This window comes from Carettochelys insculpta, chromosome 5 (assembly GCF_033958435.1).
Source record: "Carettochelys insculpta isolate YL-2023 chromosome 5, ASM3395843v1, whole genome shotgun sequence".
NCBI classification, from domain to species: Eukaryota; Metazoa; Chordata; order Testudines; family Carettochelyidae; genus Carettochelys; species Carettochelys insculpta.
In genome coordinates this window covers 3,101,503-3,121,873 of record NC_134141.1, presented here as the reverse complement: position 1 = coordinate 3,121,873, position 20,371 = coordinate 3,101,503, and the positions used below count along the sequence as shown (strand labels likewise).

General features: G+C 45.0%; 1 protein-coding gene across 5 annotated transcripts in view; it reads right to left on the bottom strand.

Moving 5' to 3' along the window:
- Positions 1–20,371, bottom strand: part of RNF38 (ring finger protein 38) — a 190,219-nt gene that overhangs the window by 26,522 nt on the left and 143,326 nt on the right. For all 5 annotated transcript variants that reach the window (XM_074994531.1, XM_074994533.1, XM_074994535.1 and 2 more), the window contains 3 exons: positions 16,275–16,468; positions 5,129–5,342; positions 2,197–2,364 (listed from right to left, as the gene is read on the bottom strand). In XM_074994531.1, coding sequence (XP_074850632.1) covers positions 2,197–2,364; positions 5,129–5,342; positions 16,275–16,468 — 576 coding nt within the window. The remainder of the gene's footprint in view (positions 1–2,196; positions 2,365–5,128; positions 5,343–16,274; positions 16,469–20,371) is intronic.

Genomic DNA, 20,371 nt, shown 5'->3' with positions numbered 1-20,371 from the left:
CTCACTTCTTCAGACCATAGCCATACCAGAACAGACTCAATATTTAAGGCACAGAGAACCAAAACAGTAATCAAAGTTGACAAATCAGAAAAAAGTTAAAGGTGAGCAAATCAGAGAGCAGAGGGGCAGAAGCAGGGATGGGGGAGTCAAGAATTAGTAGTCTTGACCTAGAAACCCATCAAGCTGTCAGGCAGGTGAAGCAGTTTGAATACTGGGTACAAAAACCCAACCTTTCTGCTGGAAGAAATCTCATGCTAGTGGAAAGAAGATCAATAGTTAGGGAGTAGGGCACTATTCTGGAAGTTTGGAAACGTACAGGAACAGACTTTCTGCAGGATCTTGGGCATGTCACTTAGCTTCCCTGTATTCCAGTGCCCCATCTGTACATGGGGGATGATCATACCACTTTACCTCACAGAGGTATGGTGAGGATAAATACATTCTTCAAGATTTGAGGTGCTCTGCTGTTATATTAATCGGGGGCCAGCGTCAGAGACGAGAAAACTGCTATACAAACAAGGACATTTTAAAAACTCCCCAAACTCCACTTAGTTTTAAATACAATTTGTATTACATTTTACGAATGCTCCAGATGGTGAAGCCAGGAACTGAGGGCCATCTTGAAAGGAACACAGTATTAATACATCTGCTCAACAGAACAAAATACTAAAGGAGCATGTATACACCCTGAACTGCCAACTACTTTTTAAAAAGATTTCATGGGGAGGCATAACTCCCGCAGGCAATGTCATAAAGGAGAGCCTAAAAATGGGGACTAACAGGTTTTCAGTACAGCAGCGAAGTGCTGTGCAACTGACCTCAATACACAGGCAAAACAATCCATGCAATCTTTGCTGATTAGAGGGGGACTGCTAGAAGGGGCCAGGAATCAGTCCCCAATGGCTGAGAACATGCCCATCCACTTCCACCTTTGTAGGGCCGGGAGCCACACCCCAAATGTAAATGCCCACCTTGCACTGCCTTAGGCAGTCATTAAAATGCCAAACATTTTAGTCAAAAAGACTAATTCAAAAACAAATTAGCACTACCTGTAAAATGACTGCTGCCTCTTTTTCTTACAACACAATCCTAGCTCTCAATACCAATGTTCAGAATCGTGATGTCACAGTAAGTTTAACACACCATGTCGCCAAGAAACTACCAAAAATTCAAGGAACCAGAAGAAGATCTCCTGATAGCCTCTTTTAAGGCCAGAGTATTATTCTTTTCAAAATTCTGTGACAGTCAACACCCAACACACAGTATATATTGACAATACTAACTCTGCAGATGATAGATATCGCTTATGAGAAAATGTCAGTACTGGAGATGTAATCAATCTCACCCTATTACTAATTATTTTGTATCATCATAATGTTCAGGAGCCAGAGGCAGTGACCAGAACCTCTATGCTAGGTGCAGTACAAACAGAAGAGAGGGCTCTGTCCCAAGGAGCTTACAATCTACACGAAAAAAAAAAAAGAAGATGGCTACTGAAATGGGAGCACAAATGAACATGAGACAACAGCAGTCAGCACGACAGGCAGGTCTTTGCAATCCTGCAGCCTAACCAATTTATTTATAACTTACCAAGCAAACCAGATTGTTTTGTATCGGTGACCTGTCCTCTTCACTTTTTTATCACTTATTTTTCCTGTCATCCATATTCAATAATGATTTTATGTCTTCTTTTAGGTCGATAATAGAAGCATTAAAAAGTTTAGGGTAATGAACCAATCCCTGCAGAACCTCACTAGAAATACCACACCTGCTCTTTGACAAGTCCCTGTTTGTACTGCATTCTGAGATCTCACAATCGGCTAGTTTATTTATGCATTGTTAAAGTAAGGAAAGCACTTTACTTAGGAAATTACGGTCCTTAACACTATTTTAGCTCTCCCCCCTAAACCACAACATGAAGTCACCCTGTTTTCATAGCTTCTAGAACCAAAGCAAAGTTAATTGGGTAGGGGAAAAAAAGGAATCAGTACAGAAGAGGGGGCTACAGACTAGGGATTTAAATCTTGTTTAACCAGTTAACCAGTTAGATGTTATAACTCCCACTTTGCACTCTGACCCAGTGAAAAGTAGATTTCACTGCTGAAAATGAAAAAAACAACATTGGGGGAAGCTCTAGGTTGCCCATCCCGAGAAAATGAAAATGGAAAGCCTGTGTTGTTATATAAACATACTAACCGGAGGAGGCACACTGCAGACAGGAAGGTGCTGTCCACTGAAAACTACAGAACATCCTGGGACCTGCTGTGTGTTACAAGCTGGTATGTGCTGGCCTGTGCAGAGTGGAATCCCATGTGGTGCCACTGTTGTTACTGTGTATGAGACAGGGACTGTACCCTGATGGATCTGCATTGAAACAAAATTTTTTTCAGTAATTCTGTTCATTCACACATTTCGGAGGGTTCTGTTATGATCTGACATTTAAAAGAGAGGCAGTAACTCCCACAAAAAGCCAATTAAAATCAGAAGAAAAAATTTAAAAGTAGTTAACCTTGGAAAGATGAAAAGTAGCTAAATGAATTTTCACAGCAATATCAAAAGACAAAACTGCAGATTTTCTTTTCTACCAAAAAAACCACCTCTGCGTATTCCTACTCTAAAGCTAAAGGGAGGTTTCTAAAATAAAACAGAACAGTGAATAAAAACAAAGAGTAACCAAAAAGCTGGAAAGGGCAAGGTGACATACCTATAACTGTGGTGCTTTAAAGGTAACTGCCACTAAGAATCCACACTGCTAGTCTCAAAATGCCCAAAGCTGGGAATTAATAACAGCCACTAGAACACAATGTTCAAACCTGAAGTTTGAGAGACAGAGAGCCCCAACTACTGCTTGGTGTCTTACACTATATACCAGAAAACTCCAGTACAGACTCCAAAGAATTAGAGAGGAGTGTGGATCCATTAAAGGAAGTTATCTTGAAAATCCTTTCTTCCTTCATGAATTGCTTGCCCGGATCCTGCTCTTGAAGAGTTAACAATAGAAAACAATGCAGTACACAGATGAAAAAAAACAAGAAATCAGGGGTGTCAAATAATTGGAAAAAAAACAAAACAAAAAACCAAACCAAGATTTAATTGCGAGTTTAAAAATAATCACTATTACTCACAGTTTTACTCATGCTATTAAACAACAACAAAATGATGCTTATTTTTGGAAGTTTTCTGCATTGTCAACTACACTGATTTCAATTACAAGAGTGTACAAAACATGCAGTATTCACTTTATTTTTTATTACCAACATCCAGACTGTAAAGAGAGAGACCGTATTTTTAGTTCACCTTATAGAGATTACTCATATTGTGAAAGTATACTGTACAAATGTAGGTATTGTTTTTAAACATAACTGAACTCAAAAACTAAAATAATGTAAAACTTCAGAGGCTACAAGCCCACTCAGTTCTACTTTGTGTTCACCCAATCGTAAAGTTTGCTTACATTTATGGGAGGTAATGCTATATCTCATTTTATTTACAATGTCACCTAAAGTGAGAACAAGTGCTCACATGGCACTGCTGTAGTCAGCAGCGGAAGTTATTTACTTGCAGATATGCTAAACCTAGGTACGACCTTCATGTTTTCTTAGCATAACTGAAAATCACTATATTTGAAAACGTAGACAAATGTCCAAAATATTTATAAATTTAAACGGGCATTTTTAAGTGTGATTAAAAATGCAATTAATGGTGACATTTTTTAAATAGAGTTAATTTGTTTTGAGTTAACTGCAACTGACAACCTTAATATAAATAAAGAGCTCTCCTCATCTGAAGCAGTGAGTATCACTAAATTGATGAATGAATATGATGAACGAATAGAACTTCAGGTTTCAGTGTTGCATACCAGTCATGGAAACATACTGGGGAGACAATCTAAGCGACATTTGCCTTAGCTGAGACACCACTGCAGACTTTTTGTCAAGGAGCTAACAGTGGTTTCTAGCCAACAACAGCAGTGCTAGATGAGAGTCAGGAGAGGACTACTCACCAGGGAGCAGGCCAGCCATGGCATTCAGGAGGAAGTGATGCCTTCACTGAAGTAGAGTCAGTGTCAAGGATTAGCCTGAAGAACCCACCAGTCACCATAGTGACTAGACCTTGCCAATACTGACACACTGTTCCAGAGGATGCCAAGAAGGCACCGCAGCACCCAAGACATGTCCTGATGTAATCTCATCACTCACAGTTGGAAGACAAATTTGGTGTTCATTTTGAGGTTCTCCAGTTAGACAGTCCCTTATTGGATGTCAGGGAGAATACTGAGAAGGCCAGAAGGACTGTTAGTGCACTATATGGATGGTCTGCTTACTGAGAATAGCTTTGCACAAGGCACATAAACGTGTGATCTACCATCTGCCCAGACCACATGCATTTACAGGCAGGGTGTTACGGTGTTAATTTTAACAAAGCTCTGAACAGGTTGCAGCTTGGCTCCCTCCCAGTACAATACTGTGTAGTTAATCAACAACATGCACTTGACCTATATGCCTTTTGATATGGACAGAATGGGGCTATGCTAGTAGAACATTTTCTCCAAAGAGCCGTTGATTTTGGAATCTGCTCCACTTCGTGGTCCCACAATCCAAAACTGTTAATTTTTGGGACATGATGCAAAGCTTACCTCTTCTTCTGGGGGACTTGGACATGAAGTGGCTCGCAGGTTAGAGTAAAAGATTTGGGGCTGAAAAGGAGTGTTTCTTACCCAACCCACACACAGGCAGGCAATTATATGCACCGTGAATTCTATTTTTATATCCTCTATTTTAATCCTGTAAAAGCACCTAGAGCTAAAGACAGGCCTTCATAAATACTGAAATAAAATATAGATGAACAAAAATGGTTTCAAGCATCAGCTCTGAAGGCCTTTGGAACTGTACCCTTGGCTGCCCTGGCCAAATACTTATATTCCCATTAGGCTTTTCTTTTTCAAAAAAGAAAACAACAAAAAACAAAAAACACAATAATATTTCATGACATTTTACCAGTTGTGTGTTACTAGCACACCATTACAACTTTTAGGGGAAACTGCCACAACAGATTGCCAACAGTTCCGTTCTCTTTGCGATACCAACTACTTGGGAGTTTTTGATGATTCAGTCCAATATCCTCATACCTGTTCATGAATATCAACCATCACTGCATTCTGCTGTGGTGGATGAGCGGCTGGGTGCAACATCCGAGGGGATACATTCGGTGGGTGGAAGGCTCGGGGCTCTTCTATTGCTTGCTGCTGTCCATAGGGGAGATGGTGATAGTTTTCATCTTGACTAATGGAATTATGTCGAGACAGACGATCCCTTCTCGCTCTCTGGCGTCTAACAGGAGGACTGGGAACATATTAAAAGAGAAAACATGTCACAAATTGCCACAGGCCTCTTTCTCAAACAATATCATATATAATCCAATACTGAGAACAAGTCTCTACTAGACAGTTTTGTCAACCTTGTTATGTCAGCTAAGGATGTGTGGTTTTTTAAAAATAGACAGTGGTACACTGATAAAAGCCTTAGCCTAGATGCAATTATTTCAGTATACAGTAATTACAAATACACCAACCAGGAGAACTAGCAGAAGCTAAATTAATATAAAACACTTTTATACCATTACTATACAAACATACAAGATACAGAAAAAGAACATGAAGGCTGCCAAATCAGGCACTTCAAAGTTAGAAAATGCCAGGGTTAAGGTTAATTGTGCAACCTCGTACAAATGCATGATACAGTCTATGAAGATATGATCACACACCATTTGTTCCGAAGAACACCTGACTCATCCAGCACGCAGAAGGGATGGTGCTCACTAATTAATCTATTCAATATTTTGTTTTCTCATTATTCAACACCTAGCCTTGGGTCTTATTTACTGTACAGTGTTCAAACCCTGCCATGAAGACAGAATTAACTTCTTCATGGACATTTTCTATGGCATTTAAGTAGACTGTTTCACAAACTGATTTATTTTCATACCACTCAAGAAAGCTAAAATGGTTAATCTCCATTTTACAGATAGAGAACTGAGAAAGAGATTAAGTTAAAACGCATCTACTGTGACAAAGTCCCTTGTCAGCCTCTGTGGGTCCCTGCGCTTCCTGGCGGATCTGTGCTGCCTCAGAGACTCACGGAGGCCCCCCTTTTGCGCAGGCCCTTCCAAAGGCAGGGGTCTCCGCTTAGCGAGCCATCCTCACCATAGGCAGGACCAGTACAGGGAGAATACCACCAGTCCCCTTGCAGGCCCGCGCCTGCTCCAGTAAAGTGATCCCTTGGGGAAAGGGTGGGGGAAGTCCAGACCCACCCTCTACCCTGGACTCCAGCCCAGGGTCCCTATGAGAACAAGAGGCAACCGGCAGGACCTTTACCCCTGCCCCAAAGTAGTAGCCTCACCCTGGGCCACTTCCCCGTGGTACCTTTTCGCTGTGCTCCTGCTCCTCTGGTGCACCTCCCAAAACCTTCCCCCGCTACCAGATGGGGAGCCTTTTATAGGGAGCACAGGGCCTATCTGATCAATGACAGTCTGGGCCTAGAAAGGGAACAGAAATGCACTGGCCCACCATCCAGTACACTGTCCTTCTAGAAGGCTCCGGAAGCTTCCAGGTAAGGGTCTACCACCGGGTTTACCACAATACTCATTTTGGATGCCCAACTTGAGACATCTAAAACTGGATTACAGAACATAACTTAGCTCTTTTGGTTTTCAGAGTACAGCTCATACTGACTTCACTGACAACTGTCAGTGCTCAGGTCTTCTGCTAATCAGATACCAGAATCTAAAGTCAGCACACAGAAAATGGGCAATTAAACTAAACTTTTCACAGGTTATCATTAAGTAACTTGTCTGATCACTGGACCACATCCAGCGTAGAGGAAATGTTTGGGAAGTTTAGCTGCGCTCTAGCAATTCTCTGCAGAGCATGTGCAAACTGCAATTTTCCGTTTTATAAAACTTGGGCAGATTTTCAGAACAGGAAAAGGAACATTTGACACAGGCCATTCTTTGGCCAACTTTCAAATCTCTGTTCCAAAGCATGGGCCACTTTCACCTCAAAGAGAGGCACCAGAATGTAATACTATGAGAAAAACATTTTTCTTTAATCTCATCCCCCATAACAGCTGAAACTGTTTTGGATGAAATTTTCAAAAAAAATCACCCTGAGACAAAACATCCAGCATGGATAATTTCAGCCAAACTTATTACAATTTGGCAAAAATTACAAGCAACTGCAAACAGTGGTTTTTTTTAATGGGAAGTGTCAGGCAACCCTTAATAGGTGTTATCAAACCAAGCTTATTACTTGCATCCATATTACAGGAGAGCTTTGCTGGTTTAAACCTTTACATGTGTGCAAATTATCCCCGTGAATTCCTCCATTTTATGAATTACTATTACAGTGTTTGTTGATTTTTGCATATCTAATAATAAAGTTATGCTGATATAGCTATTACTGGTGATATCTAAAAAGATTTGCTTTCAGTGCTTTCCATAGTCACGTAAGACAAAGCTGAACAGACACAAATCTAGCGTTAGGTTGTGTATATTTAATACTACGTCACTATGTTAGTGACTGCTTTTAAATGTCTAAAAATTGCATTACTTCTGAAGTATACTTGTTAAATTTTACACCATTACATAAGACAAACATGTATAACAGTTGTTACTTTTACTAACAGATACTTTATTTATTAATGAAGGCAGCATATTTCAGGTTTAGTGATTTCAGATTACACCTTTAAACCTGATACGTGCTACTGTAAGCAATCTGATTTATGTATCTATTATTCGACTAACAACAGTGCAGCAGCTGTAACATCATATGAAAGAAGGACTTAGGCTTGGAGAAGTTCTCAAGAGTGGTTAAATGTCACCGATGGAAATTTCAATGTTTTGAAAAAACTAAACAAGCAGAGATGCCCTAGTTTCCCCTGCTATTTATCTTTAGACACAGTAGCTTGTTTGACTTCATTTCTGACTTTTCCCTTCCACAAGTAATCCTAGTTGTCAAGCTTTACTTCTGTTACTTACCCAGAAGGAAAAAACACATACAGCAGCAAAAACTGTCATCACTCTTTGGGCAGCACAGAAGTCTGAGAAACAAACAAAAGTCGATGCCAAGAGACTTCTCCTAGGCAGTCAGATACACATCAGAATTGTAAAGCAGTGTCATGGTCCTTAAGTGAAACTCTGAAATAGCCTTCAGATGTGTAGCTCTTCCTAGCAGATGACTAATTTGGAACGATTAGGTATGCCTCATGCAAAGTAAATCTGCACTTAGGTTACTACTTAACATTCAGTTTGCAGTACTGGTCGTAGGCCTCAATTAGTTTGGGCCCCTATTATGCTGGGTACCAAACAAACGAGACAAAAGCTAGATAAACAGAACCACCAATGTACCCAGATACAGGCATTTCTTAGCCAGCAGTCAGTAATCAGAGATTCTTGTTTTCTGTATTCAGCTGTTCCACATGAGCACTTTTCTCTAGAACTTTTTTGAATGTTCTTTACCAAAAAGCACCATACCCGAGCTACTGCCATGGAAGAGGGTGTCTGTCTGAGGAGAAGACAGGGCAAAACTGATGTGTTCCGTATCAGGGGCGGCAGGAGAAATGGGGCTGGAAGCTAGAGTGCGACAGGGAAAAGAGAACAGTTCCTTACCACTGTTCCTGTTTTTCAAGGTGTGTTTCTCATGTCCATTCCATGTAGGTGTGTGCGCGCAGTGCGCATGCATTGTTGGAAACTTTTCCCTTAGCAGTACCCATCGAGCTACCAGGGGAGCCCCCTAGAGTGGTGCTGGTATATCAGCCCACATATACCGCTGCTAACTCTCCACTCACTTGGTTCCTTCTCACCGGAATTCGCCGATGAAGGGGAGGCAGGATTTGGAATGAACCTGAGAAACATCTCAAAGAACAGTTACAATGGTAACTTCAGGTGCTTGCTGATGTCCATTCTGTGCAGGTGACTCCAAAGCAGGCATTCCTGGAGGTGGGATCAGAGTTCTAAATGTCTACTGAGTAGAGGACAGCTCTACCCAGAGCGTCGTTGTCCCTGGCCTGATGTGTCAGCACGTAGTGGGTGGCAAAAGTGTGGACAGAGGACTAAGTGGCAGCCCTACAGATGTCCAGAATTGGAACCTGAGCCAAAACAGCTACTGAGGAGGCCTGCACTCTTGTAGAGTGGGCAGTGAGGGAAGGAGCTGAGATCCCCATCTGCCTGTAACACTATTTAATGTAAGCTGCAACCCAGAAAGAAGTTCTCTGGGCAGAAACCGGTTGGCCTTTGAGCCGCTCCGCATTAGCCACAAAGAGCTGGGGTGACTTACAAAGGGGTTTTGTTCTTTCCAAATAGAAGGCTAAGGCCCTTCTAAAGTCGAAGGAGGGTAGTACCTGTTCTGTGCCTGACTCATGGGCTTTTGGATAAAACACAGCAGGAAAAGGCTTTTATGTAAATTAGGTGGTCATGGGATAGGAGGAAAGGTCCTTTCATGGATCGGGAATTGGTTAAAAGACAGAAAACAAAGGGTTGGAATAAATGGTAAATTTTCACAATGGAGGGGGGTAACTAGTGGTGTTCCCCAGGGCTCAGTCCTGGGACCGATCCTGTTCAACTTGTTCATCAATGATCTAGAAAATGAGGTAAGCAGTGAGGTGGCAAAGTTTGCAGATGACACCAAGTTGTTCAGGACAGTCAAAAGCAAAAGGGATTGTGAAGAACTACAAAAAGATCTCAGCAAACTGAGTGATTGGGCAGCAAAATGGCAAATGAAATTTAATGTGGGTAAGTGTAAGGTAATGCATGTTGGAAAAAATAACCCAAATTACACGTACTACATGATGGGGTCAAATTTAGCTACGACAGATCAGGAAAGGGATCTTGGAGTTATAGTGGATAGTTCTCTGAAGACATCCACGCAGTGTGCAGCGGCAGTTAGTAAGGCAAATAGGATGTTAGGAATTATTAAAAAAGGGATCGACAATAAGACAAAAGATATCATACTTCCCCTATATAAAACTATGGTACGCCCACATCTCGAGTACTGCGTGCAGATGTGGTCTCCTCACCTCAAAAAAGATATATTGGCATTAGAAAAGGTTCAGAAAAGGGCGACTAAGATGATTAGGGGCTTGGAAAGGGTCCCATATGGGGAGAGGCTAGAGAGACTGGGACTTTTCAGTTTGGAAAAGAGGCGATTGAGGGGCGATATGATAGAGGTATATAAAATCATGAATGGTGTGGAGAAAGTGAATATAGAAAAATTATTTACCTTTTCCCATAATACAAGAACTAGGGGACACCAAATGAAATTGATGGGTAGTAGGTTCAAAACTAATAAAAGGAAATTTTTCTTCACACAGCGCACAGTCAACCTGTGGAACTCCTTGCCCGAGGAGGCTGTGAAGGCCAGGACTCTATTAGGGTTTAAAAAAGAGCTTGATAAATTTTTGCAGGTCAGGTCCATAAATGGCTATTAGCCAGGGATAAAGTATGGTGCCCTAGCCTTCATAACAAGGGCAGGAGATGGATGGCAGGAGATAAATCACTTGTCTTCTGTTCTCCTTCTCTGGGGCACCTGGCATTGGCCACCGTCGGCAGATGGGATGCTGGGCTTGATGGACCTTTGGTCTGACCCAGTATGGCCATTCTTATGTTCTTATGTTCTTATGTTCTAATCTCCTTAAATACATGAAAGTTCAACACTACCTTACACAAAAAAGCAGGGTGGGGGGCGTAACCTGCCTTGTCTTCAAAGAAAACTGTACAAGGGTATCCGTTGTGAGGGTCCTTAGCTCAGACACCTGCCTAGCTGATGTGACAGCCACCAACAGGGATACCTCGTAAGACAGGTGGAGCAACACACACATCACCAGAGGCTCAAATGGAGGTCCCATGAGCTCAGACAGGACCAAATTAAAATCCCTCTGCTGAACAGGCTGCCTGTCCAGGCCCTTCAAGAACCTGTTTACCATTGGATCTGCACAGAGGGTCTTACCCCCAGCTGGAAAGTCGAGCTAGCTGCTAGGCGGACTTTGATCGAGGCAGAGGATATAACCCCTGAATTCTAAAGATCTAGAAGGTAATCCAGGACCAGGGGACCAGGACAACCATGGGAAGGACACTCCTTTCTGGGTAGACCAGGTGTAAAACTGCTTCCATTTGGCCAAATAGGTAGCCCTAGTGGAAGGTTTTCTGCTTCCCAGCAGTATTGCCTGCACCCAGGCTGAACACTTGAGCTCCACCACTGTTAGTCACAGAGTTTCCATGCTGTCAGGTGCAGGAACTGGATGTCCAGATGGCAGAGCCTGCTGGATTCCTGTGTGATCAGGTCAGGGACTAATGGGAGCACAAACAGCCTGTACACAACAGACTCAGGAGAATGGAAAACCAGTGCTGCCTGGGCCATCGGGGCACAGTGAAGATCAGAGAAGCCATGAAGTTCCAGACCCACAGAAGTACTTCGTTCAACAGCAGGAACGAGGGGAATGCATACGGCCAGGGAGTGAACAGAGCATCCCCTGGAGAGATCCTGCCTAGACTCATAAGGGAGCAGAACCTTGTGCGCTTTCTGTTCTGATGCATGGTGAACAGGTCCAGATGGGGAAACCCCACATGCAGACGACCTCCAGGGCCACACCCCCTTTGAGGGTGCACTTGCGGCCTGAGAAGAACCTACTCAAACGGTTGGCCAAAACATTCTGGGCACCCAGGAGATAGAAGGTAATTGGGTGAATATCCACCCCAATGCAGAGATCTCACAGGCGAAAGGTGTCCTGACACAGGTGATGAGAGCGAGCCCCACCCTGCTTGTTGATACATGAGACTGCCGACTTACGGTTGGATAAGATGAGGACTGACCCACCTCTGAAGTGGAGAAGAAAGGCCACGCAGGAGGGCAGACCGCTCTCAGCTCCCTGGCACTGATGTACAGGGAGAGACTGCCCTTTGACCACATACCTCGCATCCAGATGCCCCCAAGATGGGCAGCCCAACCAGTATCTGATGCATCTGTCACAAGCTGGAGGGTTGGCAGCGGTCTGTAGAACAGGACCCCTGCTCACACTTCCTCTTCCCAGGTTCACCAGTCCAGGGAGTGGAGAACATTGGGGGGGACCCACACAACTCTATCCCACGAATAGAAGGACAGTTTGTGGGTCCATGCCAGCCACATCTGCAATGGGCACATGCGAGGCCCGGCATGCTGCGTTACATAAGTGCACACTGCATCAGACCCAGAAGGCACAAGCAAGCCCTTGCCACTGTCATCAGGAATGCCCGTGTGTCCAGGACTGCAGACTTCATTATCCCAAAGCGGGATATGGGGAAGGAGGCCATGGGTGCCAAGGAGTCCAGTGTTGTGTCCACAAAGTGGAGTAGGGACCAGGATTGATTTGGGCACGTTCAGTAGCAGGCCCAGATCCTGGAGGAGACCTTGGGCCAGGGCGATGTGCAACCTCACTTTGAGGGCAGCAGCGATGACTGCCATGCACTTGGTAAAAACCCAGGGGGCTGTGGAAAGCCAAAAGGTGAGGGCCATATACTCATAGTGGTCCCTGCCCACTGTAAAGCTGAGGAACTGCTGGTGGCGGGGCATGATGGAAATATGAAAATAGGTGTCTTTTACATCAAGGACAGTATACCAATCTCTCCGAGCCAGGGAAGGGATGATGGACACCAAGGTCACCATCCTGAACTTCCTCTTTACTATACAGGTGTTGAGGTTCCAGAGACCGAGAATGGGACGGAACCCAGCCTGTGCCTTGGGACCCAGGAACAATGGGAATAAAAACACGTACCAATCATCCCCATGGGAACCATCCCCACTGCCCCCAGGGCAAGGAACTGACACACTTCCCTCCCACAGGAGATATTTGTGAGAAGGGTCCCTGAACATGGACGGGGTAGAGGAATGGGAAGGGGATAGCATACCCACTTCCCACCATTTCCAGGACTCAGTGGTCCCAAGTGACAGATTCCCAGGCCTGGTGGAAAGGAAAGAGATGGTCCCAGAAAGGAAGGGGCGAGGCTGGTAGGCTGTCCTTGAGCATGCCTGCAAAATCCCTGATTAGGCCCCCAAGGATTTGCCAGGTGGACCTTTCCTCTGATCCTGAGTCAACCGGTGGCGACATCTACCATTCCTGCCACTACCATTCCCACTGCAGCAGTGGCAGAAGTCCAGACGTGGACCCTGGAGGGAGGGCCTGGGGGCATTCCTACCAGGAAAAGAACGCCACTGGGTAGCAGGAATATGAATACCCAGGGACTTAAGGGTGGCCTAGGTATCTTTTAGAGCTGTGCAGATGCTGGCCCATCTGCTCAGAAAATAAGGAGGGGCCCTTGAAGGGGAGGTCTTGAATAGTGGTCTGCAGTTCAGGGGGCACCCAAGATCCCCGCAGACAGGAGCTGCTGAGCATGACAAGCCCCGTGGCCATAATGCTAACCGGCACATCAGCCACATAAAGGGCAGGCTGTAATGCCACCATGGCGATGGCCCTGCCCTTCTCTGACAGAGGCCTGAAATTGGACTTCACATCCCCTGGAGTAAGTCAGAGAACGTGTCCATAAAGGCCCAGGTGTTGAACGCACAGCACATGAGCAGCACCTGCTGGTTGGCAACATGGAACTGTAGCACCCGTGATACTCTCCTTGCCCCCCAGTTTCCAGACTTCGTGCCCAGCAGGACCATTTTCTTGGCATCCCAACTTTTGGGGTCACCCCTGGCTCTCCCTCTGCTTCACCTGGGGATCCTGGAGGCGGGTGGGAGAAGAGACACTCATTTCCCCCATAAGGCACAAAAGTACAGTGCTCGACCCTTTTGGCTGTTGGAGGGATGGAGGCTGGATTCTGCCACAGGGCCTTAGAAAGCTTGGTCACCATCTTGTTAATGGGGAAGGCCACTCTATATGGGGTGTCCGACTGCAGGATGTCAATTGTTGAATCAGCGTCCTCCGATACCTTCTCACCCTTGGGCCTTCCCCCTGCACCCGACTCTGTGCTAGTCGCTGGAGGTCATATTGTGCCCAAGATTCCATCGAGAGCATAGAGGTAAAGGTATCACCCAGGACCTCATCAGGGGAGCACAATGAGGATCTCTTTGGGTCCAAGTCCCCTAAGGCCTCAGCCTGCAACAGGGCTTGGGAGGCAGACAGAGAAGGGTCCACAAGGGGTCAAACCACCTGGCCATCTGGCTCCAAGGAGAACTGGCCCAGAGGAAGTGAGTGGCCCCATGTGGGCCAATGTGTCAGTGGGGTCACCGGCCGAGGTGCTCTGGACCCTGAAACAACCGACCCTGATCTGGAAGGGCCCATGCCCTTGTGTTGATGGTAGGCCCAGGGTGTCCAAAAATGCCACTGGAATAGGCCCAAGACCTGTGGAGGCCATGACTAATACAACCCCAGTATGGGGGCTAGCTAGGGCCACTGATGCTGCTGATGTGCAGAGGGACTCTGGTGCTGGGAATGGTGGGACCGAGAAGTAGACCCCTGGAATGACCACTTGGACTCCACCTCTGAGTCGGTGGAGTGGAGACAGACACCTTCAGTGCAGTGACCAGAGCGAGCCAAGCCACGAACTCCAGCTTACCCCAGTGCTGACAAGGCAGCCATGGGCCTGGGAGATCCTATGGTGCTGGAGACCACGTTGGCTGAAGCTGCACTTGGTGATGGATGTGACCGTCCTTGTGTCAGGTCCAGTGCCAGGGTCGAGGATGCCAGTGCTGCAGCGAGATGCTTGTTTACTGCTGGTGCCAGGGTGCCTGGTGTCTTACTCTGCACTCAGTCACGAACCTTCCCCAAGACTGGTGCTGGCAGGGACAACTCGATAAGATCCCTAGCTGCCTCAAAAGCCTCCAGCGTTTACAATTCAGGGAAGTCTCCTGCTGGGCTGAACTCCCTGCCTGGGCTTCATCTCTTTCTCTACTGGAAAAGCCTGGGCTTGGTGCCTGACAGTGCTGCACGCCCACTTGAGGGTGCATGGAAGGCCTGCACCTAGATCACCTCCTCTTCTAGGGCACCAGGGACTGGGAGCAGTGCCAAGGTCTGTGCAGCACCAGGGAGGCATGTGCGAGTCTGGGCCTCCTCCACACTGAGGTTGGTGAGCTCACTGTTGATGGTGACTGGTACAACTCTAGTGCAGGACGCAGCGCCACCTCAATGAGAATAATCATAAGGTGTGACTCCCAGTTGCACTTGGCCTGGGGTTTAAAAACCCTACAGATATTGCAGGCCTCCAACAGGCGAGTTTCACCCAGGTACTTAAGACAAGTTGTGTGAGGGTAACGACAGGGCATCCGTTTCCGGAAGCTCCTACAGGGTTTGAAGCCTTGGGGGCCAGATATGTTCCACTACATATGCTGAACGCAGCTCTAAAGGATTATACTAAGTCCTCAACTCAACTAACAAAACTTAACAGGTACTTAGCAACTACCCAAGAGAGCAACTGGAACGTGAGTGACTGCTAAAGGGCACTTGTTAGCAAGAGCACATTGCAACCACCTTCTGGGGCCGAAAGAAGGAACAGAGGGGGTAGAGAGCTGGCAGGGATACATGACATACTGGCACCACTCTAAGGAGCTCTTCTGCCAGCTTGACAGATAAAGTGAAGGGAAAAATTTCCAAGTATGGATGCATGCTGAGCAACATCTCAAAGAAGAAACAGCTGTTCTATCTTCCCAAGTATCAAGAGATGACAAACCATGCAAGCCCTTTCCTTGCAGCTGAGAAGTCCACCCTTGCATGCACTGAATAAAATGGGGTGAATTATGAACCTAAATAAATCACAAATTGAGATGATCGCATCCCTCTAAGACCAGAATGTTTTCTGGGTCATTATAGGGGCTCTTTTGCATACTTGGCTTAATCTAATTCTTGACTCCCCCCACACCTCCCCCAGCCCCTCTACTCTCTGATTTGCTCACCTTGATAATTTTTTTTTCTGATTTGTCAACCTTGATTACTGTTTTTGGTTCTCTATGCCTTAAATATTGAGTCTGTTCTGGTATGGCTATGGTCTGAAGAAGTAGGTCTGTCCCACGAAAGCTCACCTAATAAATTATTGTTAGTCTTTAAAGTACTACCTTTACCGCTTTTTTGTTTTGCTTGTATATAGACTAGCACGGCTCTCTCTCTGTTACTAGTTTTATATAACTAGGAGTCTTCTAAAAAGAATGCTTCACTTCTAGTGCAAATCAATCACCGCTGCCTTGAAAAGAGGCCTCTCCTGAATCAACAGAAAGGCTAGCAAGAAACCTCTGCACACCCTACCACATTTACCTCCTCCTGTTGCGTGCAGGTGTGTTGCATCGTTCCCCTGAGAAGTGGTGTTGGTTGGGTCGAGCTGAAGGAGGCTGCCTATTTGATGTCATCTCCCATGGTCGCATTGGTGGTGACGGGGCTGGTGATGCTGCTGGGTAGTCAAAGACTGAATGAGAAAGGCGCTGTCTCTTTGGGCTTGGACTGTCTTCACTCTGCAAATGCAAAAAATCCACCTAAGCAAGTCATACCTTGCACACATTCTGTATTATTATGGCAGTTTACATCCATGGGGGAAAAAAGCAGATGGTAAACATTCAAAACAAAATGCCACATGAAGTTAAATGTCTAATTGTCACATCATGAAGGCAACTAATTCTAAAATTTGTATTAAAAATTCAGTGCAATATTCAAAAATTCTACTGCTGAGACAAAAACTTATCAAACTTAAAAATGTTTCTTTTGAGAGAATGAGGGGTATTGGAGGGGTGGTTTCTTTAATTTTTTTCTTCCAGATGTTAATGCATGGGCTCTTCAGAAACATTGCTGGCTAAGCACAAATTGCATGCCAATGGAATCCATATTTGTCAATCATTAAATACACGACCATATGGAGTTCTAGCTCAGCACGTGCACCCAAAATCCACCAGCAGGATGATCACTGTACAGCTTAAACATCTGACTGGTACTGCAGCCAATTTTAGTTCTGTTAACTCAGCTTGGATGTGTCTCTTGTCCTTTAGCTTGTTACTGCAAGACCCGCAATGAAGACCAGCAATTAAAAGTATAAAGAAAATCTGATAAAAGCATCAGCTAAGTTACCTTTTTAAAGTAAAAATTGCATTATCTGGTTGGATACTGTTTTCCTGATCTGACCACCTATTTCACTGACACAAAGAATTCTAATAGATTAAAGGAGGCCAAATATTACTCAAACACCTTTCTCCTGCTTCCCCAGATACCACCTCACAGTTTATTACCTCACATAAAAGGTATCGGGTAATTGTCTCTCCCAAAATCTTCTGTACAAAGACAACTAATGCAGAAAACAATCAGCTGCTTGGCTATGGCCTTGTCTGCCTACATTTGTCTTTTTAATCCCTGAGGCTGCGTCTATGCAGCGTGAGCTATTTTGGGATACTCCACTATCCCAAAATAGCTGCCCCTGTTTAAGCAACATGCTGTCACTTCAAAATATTGTTTGAAATAGGAGGCGGCCCGCTATTTCGACATTCCTGTCCACATTATTGCAGGAGTAAGGGACAACTTGAAACAGCGCTTTATTTCAACACGGGGCTCTGTTTAGACCACTGGTTCCCAATCTTTTCACAGTAACACAGCACACTTCAATGACACAAACAATTCCACAGCACACCCACTTTTTGCGGCTGAATCAATTGCTCATAAATGTCACCTTGACTTATGGTTACAGCATTACCAGAGAGGTTTGCAATTCTTTCGCCCCATCCCTTCCTTTACAGAGAAACTGACCAAAAAGCAGCAAGGCTGTTTGACCCATAGAATCATAGGGCTTGAAGGGACCTCAGAACGTCATCTAGTCCAGTCCTCTGCTTCAAGCAGGATCAACCCCAACTAAGTCATCACAGCCAGGACCCTGTCAAGCTGGGACTTAACCTCTAGGGATGGAGAATCCACCACCTCTCTAGGTGACACATTCCAGTACTTCACCACCCACCACCTTTCCTAATATCCAACCTACTCCTCTTCTGTAACTTTGGACTATTGCTCCTTGTCCTGCCATCTGTCACCACTTAGAACAATTTCTCTCCATTCTCTTTAGAGCATTCCTTTAGGAAGCTGAAGGCTGCTATTAAATCACCCCTCACTCTTCTCTTCTGTAAACTAAATAAGCCCAACTCCCTCAGCCTCTCCTCACAAGTCATGTGCTCCAGCCCCTTAATCATTTTTGTTGCCCTCCACTGAACCCGCTCCAGCACATCCACATCCCTTTTATACTGGGGGCCCCAAATCTGGACACGATATTCCAGATGTGGTCTCACCCATGCCGAATAGAGGGGAACAACCACTTCTCTAGATCTGTTTGAAATGCTCCTCCTAATGCACCCTAGTATGCCATTAGCCTTCTTGGCTACAAGGGCACACTGCTTACTCATATCTAGCCTTTCATCCACCATAACCTCTAGGCCCCTTTCCGCTGTACTGCTGCTGAGCCAGTCAGTCCCCAGCCTATAACAATGCTTGAAATTCTTCCGTCCTAAGTGCAGGACTCTATGCTTCTCCTTTTTCAAGCGCATCAGATTTCTTTTGGCCCAATACTCCAGTTTATCCAGGCATCTCTGGATCCTCTCTCTACCCTCCAACGTATCTACCTCTCCCCCTTGCTTAATGCCGTCTGCAAACCTGCAGATGGTGCAATCCAGTCCCTCACCCAGGCCGTTAATAAGATGTTGAACACCACCGGCCCCAAAACCAAGCCTTGGGGCACTCCACTTGAAACCGACCACCATCCAGATACTGAGCCAATGACTATGACTCATGGGGCCTGACCACCAAGCCAGCTTTCTATCCATCTCAGTCCACGTATGCAATTCATACTTCCTCAACTTATGGACAAGAATGTTGTGGGAGACTGTATCAAAAGCTTTGCTGAAGCCAAAGTATATCACATCCACAGAGCCTGTTATCTCATCATAGAAGTTAATCAGATTGGTTAGGTACGACTTGCCCTTGGTGAATCCATGTTGACTACTCTTGATAACTCTCTCCTCTTCCAAGTGCTCCAAAATGGATTCTTTCAGGAGCCCCTCCCTCATTTTCCCAGGGACTGAGGTAAGGCTCACTGGTCTATAGTTCCCTGGATTGTCTTTCTTTCCTTTTTTAAAGATGGGCACTATGTTAGCCTTTTTCCAGTCATCCGGGATCTCTCCCGATCTTCAAGTCTCTTCAAAGATAATGGCCAAAGGTTCAGCAATGACATCTGCCAATTTTCTTCCATACCCTTGGGTGCATTGAATCCAGAGTCCCAGCTAGTGCATTAATTTCCCTTACGTAGCTGCTATGCAAAGCCTCTGCCAGGGGAAACTGACCAACCGTACCTTACCTGGGACTCAGACAGCCTTGCTGCTTGAGTCCCCAGCTGGCATCGGGTCATCTAAGTGTGCCCTGAAATTACATCAATACTCCCCTCCCCCCGTTGGCTCTGTGAAGAGCTGGGGGGAGAAGAAATTGGTGAAATTTCCAGCACACAGTACCTCACAGCACACTGACTGAAAACCACTGGTTTAGACGCCACATGCCAAAACAGCCTATTTAGAAACTAACTCAAAATAATTTATGCAATTTGCATAGTGCAAATTGCGCAGCTTATTTCAAGTTTTGGCTTTCGTGTAGACATAGCCTGATACTCTAGCTGACCTATTCATTCCTTTTGCAAGCTTTCTGCTTTGGATATACTGAAAGAATTTCTTATGTGACTCTGTGGCTATTTGCTTTTCAAAAATGCCTCAAATCTTCATAAAATATACACGTGCCATTTTATCTGACACATTTTACATTATTTTTATTAGTTTCACTATTGTTGCTCTCCATTTTTAGAAGAATACAAATTTGCCCTGAATACTACTACTAATCTTGGACAATTACCCACATTTCTTTTACTTTCCTGTTTCCTTTTCAGTTTAGAGATATGCACTTTCTTTGCATCTGTTACAGGCTAAGGATTTTTCAAAGTTTTTGATCAACTCCCTTTCCCCCCCATCTCACCTTTCTAAGGTTAAGAGCATGGTGACAGGTTTATTTTTAATATGAAATTCAGCCCTAAGGATGCAATACTTAAACTATAATCAACAATAGCCGTTAAGCTATGATTAGTTGGAACAATTCCATTATTCCACTGGGGGGAGGGATAGCTCAGTGGTTTGAGCATTGGCCTGCTAAACCCAGGCATATGAGTTCAATCCTCAAGGAAGCCATTTAGGGACTGGGGCAAATAGGTGTCAGGGATGGTGCTTGGTCCTGCCAAGAGGGCAGGGGACTGGACTAGATGACCTCCTAGAGGTCCCTTCCAGCTCTAGGAGGGGTGTGTGTGTCTCCAATAATCTCAATATCAGTTAAGAATAAACAAAGAAAAAACTTCG